Source organism: Mytilus trossulus, chromosome 2 (assembly GCF_036588685.1).
Source record: "Mytilus trossulus isolate FHL-02 chromosome 2, PNRI_Mtr1.1.1.hap1, whole genome shotgun sequence".
Lineage (NCBI taxonomy): Eukaryota > Metazoa > Mollusca > Bivalvia > Mytilida > Mytilidae > Mytilus > Mytilus trossulus.
In genome coordinates this window covers 72,117,907-72,128,909 of record NC_086374.1, presented here as the reverse complement: position 1 = coordinate 72,128,909, position 11,003 = coordinate 72,117,907, and the positions used below count along the sequence as shown (strand labels likewise).

General features: G+C 31.5%; 1 protein-coding gene across 4 annotated transcripts in view; it reads right to left on the bottom strand.

The window, feature by feature from the left end:
• Positions 1-202: 202 nt before the first annotated feature.
• Positions 203-11,003, bottom strand: part of LOC134707931 (E3 ubiquitin-protein ligase LRSAM1-like) — a 35,657-nt gene continuing 24,856 nt past the window's right edge. For 3 of the 4 annotated variants that reach the window (XM_063568103.1, XM_063568101.1, XM_063568102.1), the window contains exons 17-23: positions 9,922-10,012; positions 9,192-9,347; positions 7,761-7,856; positions 6,433-6,531; positions 3,714-3,845; positions 2,976-3,257; positions 203-2,409 (exon numbers count right to left, since the gene is read on the bottom strand). In XM_063568103.1, the coding sequence (XP_063424173.1) occupies positions 2,281-2,409; positions 2,976-3,257; positions 3,714-3,845; positions 6,433-6,531; positions 7,761-7,856; positions 9,192-9,347; positions 9,922-10,012 (985 nt within the window). In that variant the 3' untranslated portion in view covers positions 203-2,280. Of the gene's footprint in view, positions 2,410-2,975; positions 3,258-3,713; positions 3,846-4,932; positions 4,948-6,432; positions 6,532-7,760; positions 7,857-9,191; positions 9,348-9,921; positions 10,013-11,003 lie in introns of all 4 variants that reach the window. The other variant, XM_063568105.1, reaches the window with a different exon arrangement.

Genomic DNA, 11,003 nt, shown 5'->3' with positions numbered 1-11,003 from the left:
CAACAACAAAATATTCATCGCACCAACTAATACAGGATTTATCATACAACAAGAAATTATAGTAAGTTAGTAACATATGTAGAGGTAATAACAGTTTTCTCTTATAAACATGATAGCACTATCAACATTTTCAAGAGATTAACATTTATATAATGTACACTAAGTCCTCACAAAAATGATTGACAGATGACAAATTTCACCCTTAAAGATATTGGCTTTTCTAAAATGTGATGTTTGCTTCATCTGCAAGAAATCATCTTTTAACCAAATTACTGGCCATAATTTATAACCTTAGACATTATCATGTACCCATTATGCAAAACAATCACTGTCGGTACGTGATGTCAAATTTTTCCTAATTTCATGATTTTTATTCCTTCAGATAACAATTTATCTCTCACAATTGCAGAAATACTGAAATTCTTGAATAAAATGAATCACACCACATAAAACATTTAATAACATTTGAATTGTACAAATGTAGTTAAAACATGTGATTAAAATATTTTTTTCAATGATTAAAATTCAAAAGCATAATAGAATGTTACCAGTACCAAAATGTGTTAAAGGCATCGGTGAACTCTTAAAAATTTTTTCTCATTGTTGGAATAAATATACATGTACTGTATTTGCTTGTTTTTTCGCAGGTAATTATTTTCGGGAATTGTGTTTTTCATACACGTTCGCGGGAATTTATTTTTGCGATTTTATAATTATTGCCTTTCAGGTTAAAGGTTTGATTTAGATTTGCATGAATTTATTTTTGCAATAATAAACCAACCACAAAATTCGTGAAAATAAATACACCGTGAAAAAAGTACAATAACAGTAGCTAAATCGTCTCAATCACACTGATTTCAGTTTAAATTTTTTTAAAGTTTTATATCATTAACAGGCAGTGACTAGACCAAAAATATAAAACATTTCAGAGCATTATAACAAAAACAGTCTTAAAAAAATAGACAACACAGTACAAGGTTAACTTTAGGCTAGTGCACAAGTTGTAGATTTACAGTCCTAATTCTTATAAATACTTTCCATACTACTTAAAACACTACAGGGAGATAACTCTTTAAAATCAGCTAAACGTTCTAATTATGTTGTGTTGTTAAGGAAATATTAAACTTTTCAATGATAAAAATTAGCGTTTGTCAAAATGCTTTATAACCAGCGTAATTTTTCTGATAAAATGGCTGGTTCCAATTTTTAAATTTTTTTACATTTTTATCAAATGGTCAAAGTGAATACTTCGTCAAAATTTTATGAAAATTAAACGAGCCAATATAATTTTAGTGAAGGTGTTGGGTACCACCTTAAGATAATTTAAAAGAACGTCATAAGTCATATTTTTTGTAATATTTGTAAATATACAAAATAACTGCACATAAAGCTTCATTTAACATTCAGCATAAAGTGTAAAAAAACCCATTAACAACACAGGATTAATTTTAGTACAAGATCATTTATTGTAATATATTTATAAATACATGGACAGACATAAACATGAAATAAATTTCACAACAATGTACACTAGAAATTGATTGTTATTTGTTGGATATTTACATTTTGTTGATTTCATGGGTAAAGAACTAACAAATTCCTGTTGGCGTCGACATAGAATCTGTGAAATCAACAAAATCATGTATCCATGACTATACAATTTTTCAAGGATCCCAAAAAATTGGAACCCATTAAAACAGATGTATTCACAGCCAATAATTTATTTATAAATATAGACTGAAACTGATATAAATTTCACAACATTTTATAACTTTGTCTTGATTTTGCAGAGAAAAAGATGAAATTAGTACTTAACAATTAATATTTATATATATGGGCTCTGTCAGATAGAAATCAGCCTTATTCAAGATAATATCAATATATCTACTATTCTATTTCAGCTTCAAATAAAATCTCGTTCAAAAATCTGTAACAGTATGAAAATTGAGTTGTAATTGGAACGCTATAAAACAGAACAAAATTCACCTTTTTATTGTATTTGACCATGTTAAATGTTCCTTAAACTAATAAAAGTTGTACATGTAACCGTGCTCTTGCATAAGGTCAATTTCGATTGATTGCAGCTCATATTCTATTTTTGCCAGATTCTTTAGTGAAAAAGACAAAATCATAAAACTTATACGTAACAAACAAGCTTTGAACAAGTTCTTTCCTTGAAAAGTCAAGACAACTTCAATAATCACATTTAGAATACTAAGATATAAATCTGTCCAATATGGACTGAGTTATAATTAAAGCACTACCATGCATTTTACAGTTCTATCTTGGATTGGACAACAGTTTTATTCTGCTAACGATTTCTCCACGACACAGCGGACATTGATTAAGTGGTTCTGAGCATTTCTGACAAGTACACACGTGTCCACACTTTAAAAATATGACATCAGACTGTAAAAAAAACAGATCAAAACAGGTTAAACATATTTTCACAAAAAGTTGAGAAATAATTAGTCTATTTAGGAATAAGCTTATTTAAACTATATATGTTTTCAATTTTTTGAGTAAGGAAAATAATAATTTAAAAATAATAATGTGTTTTATGCTAAAACTATATTCGTTAAGTCAACAAGATATTGTATGATTGCTTAAGTTCAACTATCCAACACAGTCTATATCTGTATATTCAGCTATAGAATAGCTATAGTTGGACTAATTTCTATCTGATCAATTGGTGCTGTACTCTAAGTTTTTAATCCTTTAATCTAGTGACATCAAATCAGATCTTCTACATGCTATTTGGCATTATAACAATATGTTGGGTAAAAGCTGGATAAACGGTTCCAAATATAACATCCAGAAACCAATTTCAGTATATTCATTGCTATTGTGACCTTGACAGTTGACATTGTGACCTCAAATATTTGCCAAATTTCAGTATATCAATAGCTGCCGTTACCTTCATATTGGACCTATTAAAATAAAAATTATTTGACTAAAAGCACTAAAATAATTACCTGGTTATCCATGCATACAACACATTCTGAGTTAACTCCCCTGGCTAAAATAGATGCTTGTCTTGATGTTGAACGCCTTAAAAATGGTTGAGCTGTCTCATCTGTACGTGTAGGTGGAGCTGTTGGTTGAGGGTGCTCTCCCTGTTCAGCCATCATGGCTTCCTTTTCTTTGTTTATTAGATTAGCTGCACTTTCTTTTCCATTACCCAATTTTCGTTGAGCTCTGTATTTGCTTATATTCTTCAAAATAGCTTTTCTTAAACCAAGTTCATGAACTCCAATCTGATAAAAAAAAAAAGGTTCTGAAGTCTGAATGCAGTAGGTAGTTAATTCCCTTTAATATGTATAAAGAAGAGGCATGTAATAGTAGTTTTAAATAATCAAATCTTTTAAATATTTGAAATGTTGTTTATTTTTTGTTCCTGTTTGCCTGTTTTTATCTGTCAAATAAATATGAATGATAGAAGATGTACAGTATATGACAGCAACACAACAACAAAGAAAATAAAAAAAAGACGTCTAAATGTTTTTTTCCTCCTTAATGTCTATATAAACATTAAAATAACAAAAATAAAGTTCAAACACATCCAACGAATGGATAACAATTGTCATATTCCTGATTTGGTACAGGCATTTTCTTATGTAGAAAATGGTGAATTAAACCTGGTTTTATAGCTAGCTAAACCTCTCACTTGTATGACAGTCACACAAATTTATGACATTTCTAAAAATGCTTACCTGTTTAAGCTCATCATCAGTTATATCAAGAATAGTTTCTGGAGTCATTCTATGTCGTGTAAAGACAGGAATATATTCTCCTGCCCTGGAATCCTCTAATATAGTCACTACATCTGTTGCTAGCTGCCTTTCCTGGAAATATAAAACAGCACACTGTTTAACATCTTTATTATATATATATGCCGAATCAAACTTTTTGTTCACCCCTTGTCAGGGTTTGAATTCTTGCCATTGTGATATTGATGCCGATTAGCCTAAATCTATGGTAAAGGATCCTACAATACAGTCAAAGATATAATTATTTTGATAAATACGTCTTAACAAGTGACGACATTGGATCACCAGTGAAGGTGATACATAACTAAAAACATATATTGTATTCATAATTACTCTATATATAAGCACAACAATTCTAAATCTGCAAATTTGTGGGAGCAAATTTTTGTTCATCCCCTGCTTTGATTCAAACTCATCCATATAAATATTTGTCATAAAGGGCCAACCCGTGTTAAAATCACGATATATTCAAGCCCCCATGAATTATTTCTTAAATCTTATCATAATTAACCTATGAATTACAGCCTGTGGTTTACTGTCTAACAGTCTCTAAGACTTACCCAATCAATAACAGCCTGTGGTTTACTGTCTAACAATCTTTGAGACTTACCCTATCAATTACAGCCTGTTGTTTACTGTCTAACAATCTCTGAGACTTACCCTATTTAAAACAGCCTGTCGTTTCCTGTCTAACAATCTCTGAGACTTACCCTATCAAAAACAGCCTGTGGTTTATTGTCTAACAATCTATGTGACTTATCTTATCAATAACAGCCTGTGGTTTACTGTCTAACAATCTTTGAGACTTACCCTATCAAAAACAGCCTGTGGTTTATTGTCTAACAATCTATGTGACTTATCTTATCAATAACAGCCTGTGGTTTACTGTCTAACAATCTTTGAGACTTACCCTATCAATTACAGCCTGTGGTTTACTGTCTAATTACCTTTGAGACTTACCCTATCAATAACAGCCTGTGGTTTACTATCTTACAATCTTTGAGACTTACCCTATCAATAACAGCCTGTGGTTTACTGTCTAACAATCTTTGAGACTTACTCTATCAATAACAGCCTGTGGTTTACTGTCTAACAATCTTTGAGACTTATCATATTAGTAACAGCCTGTAATTTACTGTCTAATAATCTCTGAGAGACTTACCCTATCAATTACAGCCTGTGGTTTACTGTCTAATTACCTTTGAAACTTACCCTATCAATAACAGCCTGTGGTTTACTGTCTTACAATCTTTGAGACTTATCCTATCAATAACAGCCTGTGGTTTACTGTCTAACAATCTTTGAGACTTACCCTATCAAAAACAGCCTATGGTTAACTGTCTAAAAATCTTTAAAAACTTACCCTATTATTAACAGCCTGTGGTTAACTGTCTAACAATATTTGAGACTTACCCTATAAATAACAGCCTGTGGTTTACTGTCTAACAATCTTTGAGACTTACTCTATCAATAACAGCCTGTGGTTTACTGTCTAACAATCTTTGAGACTTACCCTATCAATAACAGCCTATGGTTTACTGTCTAAAAATCTTTAAAACTTACCCTATTATTCACAGCCTGTGGTTAACTGTCTAACAATCTCTGAGACTTACCCTATTAATAACAGCCTGTGATTTGCTGTCTAACAATCTCTGAGACTTACCCTATCAATTACAGCATGTGGTTTACTGTCTAATAATCTTTGAGATTTACCCTATCAATAACAGCCTGTGTTTAACTGTCTAACAATCTTTGAGACTTACCCTATCAATTACAGCATGTGGTTTACTGTCTTATAATCTTTGAGACTTACCCTATCAATAACAGCCTGTAGTTTACTGTCTAATAATCTTTGAGACTTACTCTATCAATAACAGCCTGTGGTTAACTGTCTAACAATCTTTGAGACTTACCCTATCAATAACAGCCTGTGGTTAACTGTCTAACAATCTTTGAGACTTACCCTATCAATAAAAGCCTGTTATTTACTGTCTAACAATCTTTGAGACTTACCCTATCAATAACAGCCTGTGGTTAACTGTCTAACAATCTTTGAGACTTACTCTATCAATAACAGCATGTGGTTAACTGTCTTACAATCTTTAAGACTTACCCTATCAATAAAAGCCTGTTATTTACTGTCTAACAATCTTTGAGACTTACCCTATCAATAACAGCCTTTGGTTTACGTCTAACAATCTTTGAGACTTACTCTATCAATAACAGCTTGTGGTTTACTGTCTAACAATCTTTGAGACTTACCCTATCAAAAACAGCCTGTCGTTTACTGTCTAACAATCTCTGAGACTTACCCTATCAATAACAGCCTGTCATTTACTGTCTAACAAGCTCTGAGACTTACCCTTTCAAAAACAGCCTGTGGTTTACTGTCTAACAATCTTTGAGACTTACCCTATCAATAACAGCCTGTGGTTTACTGTCTTACAATCTTTGAGACTTACCCCATTAATAACAGGATGTGGTTAACTGTCTAACAATCTTTGAGACTTACCCTATCAATTACAGCATGTGGTTTACTGTCTAATAATCTTTGAGACTTACCCTATAAATAACAGCCTGTGGTTTACTGTATAACAATCTCTGAGACTTACCCTATCAATAACAGCCTGTGGTTTACTGTCTATCAATCTTTGAGACTTACCCTGTCAATAACAGCCTGTGGTTTACTGTCTAACAATCTTTGATATTGCACCAACCAGTAATCTGTTTCATCGTCATCTTTTTGTTGTTCCATTTCAATCTGTTCAAAATTTATTTTAGTTGATATATGTAAGAATTTCAGTTCATAGTTGAAGACCATCTACTGTATATAGTCATTTATGTGCAGGATTGTCTTGCTGTGTCGAAGAGCCAAATCAGGAATTTCCTGCTATGTTGAAGACCTATTGGTGGCCTTCGGCTGTCTTTTTTAATTTTTGGTCAGGTTGTTGTCTCTATGACACATTCCCCATTTCCATTCTCATTTTTATGAGTATTGGTAAATAATTGGCTGATGATATGTTCTTTTTCACATTAAAGTACATAGTTTATTTGATGTACCATATACAAATTTAACAATATTGTGTCCATAGTACACGGATGCCCCCACTCACACTATCATTTTCTATGTTTAATGGACCAAGAAATTGGGGTCAAAACTTTAATTTGGAATTAACATTAGAAAGATCATATCATGTGTACTAAGTTTCAATTTAATTGGACTTCAACTTCTTCTAAGTTTCAAGTTAATTGGACTTCAACTTCTTTAAAAACTACCTTGACAAAAAACTTTAACCTGAAGCGAACAGACAAACCAAGGCACAAACCAGAAAACATAATGCCCTCTACTATTGTAGGTGGGGCATAAAAATATGTATGTACATTAAGTGAAATATACCATGGGATAGATTTCTGATAAAAGTGTGTGTATAATGTACGACTACACTGTTCTTCAGACTTTTTTCAGGTCCAAATTCCAACTAAGAAATCAGGTGGTCCAGAGAAAAATATTTATTCTGTAGTAGAAACTTAATTGTTGTTATGTTTTAAACTATAAATAAATAGGTAGAGATTACTATCTATATAGCACTAATTTATCAACAAAAATGTATCTATTCATTGTGTACTTCAAAATATTTTTAGAAATTTTGTATTACGTACACGATTTACCTACTGCCATTTGAATTAGTAAAAACAAATGTACAATTTAACACTATCTGTTGTTCTCAATCAAACACATCTATGGAAACCATAACATTGCTAAATTATTTATTCTGCAACAGCATTTCATTTATCATGTAATCACTTTTCATTGTATGCTTTTTAGGTAGTTTCAAGTTGAGACTTTTCCAGAAAGTTCCTATGTATTCAGCATAAGATGAAACCTTTTTCTAAAAATTAAAAGGCAGAAAAGGGGGGGGGGGGGGGGGGGGGGGGGGGGGTTATGCGTGACTGGCTCTTATATTCACAAAAAGTCCAATCTATAATTACCAATCTTTTCTTCAATTCCATTCTTCTATTTTCTTGTTCTTCCATTAGTTGTTCCAACATATTGATTAGTGAGTGTCTCTTTTCTTCTAATAAACTCTATAAAATATTAATTACCTTATTATTCAGGCGATTTTCAAAGAAAAGATATATGTCAAAAGATAAATTTATACGCATGGTATCGAAGCATTTGGAGGAAGCTGAAAATATAGGTAACCTAAAATAATGGTACGTTATGCACATGATATTAAAACACCTCAAGAGTTAAAACATTTTCTACCATGATGATATTGATTATAATGATGATAATAATAGATGACTGTTTAAAACCCAGCTGCAAATAAATACACATATTTAGGACAAGAACATGTTAACGTATCATGAATATAAACCCTGATTGTATGAAATAGACCAACATGCTGAGCCACTTTATAACCCATTAATTCACAGGATAACAGTCTGCAGGAAGACCTATCATCTTACTCAGACATGTTATTCGTACTCCATGGCAACCAGTCTTTTGCTCTTTCTCCTTTAGAACCTACAACCTCCAGCACTCGAATATGCTACAATCAAACTACTAGGAGGTTCTACAATGATGACCATGGGTTATAATGCAAGTATTGTTGATGTGTTAATCCCTTCTTCACAATAAGAGCATTCATTCTAATGCAATATGACATGTATGGACTTCTTCCCCTTCCCTAGAATTTCCATCTTTATAAGGTTTTATGAATTTAAGAAATGATCAGGTAAATTTATTCATAACAAAATAAAGCACATAAACAATTTCTCAAGTCACTGCAAGTACTTGACAATCTTCTGATGATCTCCATGAAAAATCCATAGATATTTTTTTCACGCTGAAACACAGCAAAAATACATACATAAAGCGCACCTGAGTATAACACGAAGGGCCAATGACAGAAAAAAAACCTGCCGCTTATTTACCAGTTTTTACAGTATTAATAATTATCCATTATGAGTTTCATTAATAAATCAAGAAGATGGATTTGACATTTATACAATGATCTACAATGATCATTAAAATGGTAACAAGCATAACACAGGAAGCACTATGTAGATCTGAATCAAAATCTGACTTATTTTTGAAGGATGCTTTGAGCTATCCTCACACAATGCATGTAATAACTATCTTTTATTATCTATCTTTAATAATAGAAGGAGATTTTATTCATTTTACCACTGATATTGCTTAATAGAAGAATTTCAATTATTTCTGAAGAATGTTCAAAGCTTTTCATACACTAACCTATAGCACTTCATTTAGATAGTGTCTAACAATTTTTAACTTTACTTACACATTGAAATGTCTGGCAGTTAATTTTACAACATGATAATTGAAAATACTAGTAAACAAGCAATATAGATAAGTTTAACTATCATCCCTGCCCCTATCTATCAAATACATACAGCTTCTAAGGTGGCCTTCATCTGTCTTTTCTCTAATTCAACCAGAGTAAGGTTATACAGCTCTTCTTCAATCATAGCTATCTGTTCAGTTATTCTCTGGATTCTAGCATCTTTTTGTAATTGTAATACCTCAAAGGCATCTCTCTGGGCTTTTTCCTGAAATCAATGAATAATAATTTATACATTTTGTTGGGACACACATAAATACAGAAATGGCATTTTATTCCCATAATTTTTTTTTATTAATCATTTTGGATATTTGAACAGATGTACATGTAAATGTGTTATTGTATCCTCATCTCATGGGTTTTTCGTTCTATTTTAAGAATTCATTATGATGTCACCATTTCCATTGAAAAAGTATGCAGAGTAAGAAAACGTATGATTCAAGCATTTTAATTTTGTCGCAAAATGGGGATGATCCATATTTTAAATCATTATCTGTTTTTTGTGACCCACAGAAAATAAAACCATCATAGATACCAGGACTAAATTTAGTATACCAAATAAAGTACGAAGTTGAAGAGCATTGCAGACCAAAATTCCTAAAAGTTTTGCCAAATACAGCTAAGGTAATCTATGCCTAAGGTAGAAAAGCCTTAGTTTTTAAAAAAATTCAAAAATTTGTAAACAGTAAATTTATAAACATAACCATATCAATGACAATTGATATTTAAAATTTAAAATGTTGAATTACTTGCTGCATAACATATATCAAAATATTCTATACCTGTTGTATATATAAATCTGTAACTATTGTGTGTCCTATTTCTTTGTTCAATAATACATCTTCTACTTGTTGATAAGAAGCTACTTCTTCACTGAATAAAATTACAGATTAATGTATTACTGTGGATTCATTGTTATTTATTGGATAACAATTTTCATGGATTTCCTGGGTACAGGTGAACCACAAATTTAAGTGTTCAACGAATTCAATTGAATGTCTTATAGGCTTGTATGCAGACTTTGGTATAACATCAAAATCAAGTATCTACAAAAATTGATACCCACAAAAAACAAAATCAACTGAAAATTTTTAAAAGATTTTACACATTTGTGTGTATGTGTGTCTGACCACGTTTCTTAAGGAAAGGTGTTTTGAATGTAGTGAATTTGGTTGTACATCATATAACTGTCCCATAAAAAATATAAAACGTGATCAAACCAGATAATTTCTAAGAATTGCACTTTTTGCCCGTAGGCGTAAACTATAAAAAATACTTGGGACCCAGGAAGGAAAGGCACAATTAGTTGGTGTTAGGAACACCAAATATGTAATTGTATTTTTTTAAATCTACCTCAGAGTCTATAATTAGCTACCCCGTTTGAAAGAGCCTTTAAAAATTATCATTCAATTCTGTTTATTTTTGCTTAAAAATGATCATAACTTATTAAATAACCTATATGCATCTAAGCAAGTATATTTTTTGAGTTTTGTATATATCTACAATACACAAATACCAGTTACATTTCTGCTTTATTTATGAATATATCTACTGTACAACATATTCCTGTGTCTTTTTCCATACTGCTTTTGCGTAGTGGAACAAACAACCTTTGAGTTCTGCGTTTGGAAAGACATGAGATACTGCATTTCTTGATGCACATTCAAAGTCAAGGCTCACTTTATTTGGATGAAAGTTGAGATTATGTTGGTTGGCTATGTTTTTCAGGAGATTGAAGAATCTTATATAACATTCAGCATCTCGCTGTGGTAGCAGAGAATAATCCAATGGAAACATGGCTGTGCCAACAAATGCATGAATGGTGAAAATGCTGTCAAACATTGGTGGTGCTGTGTAGAAAGTT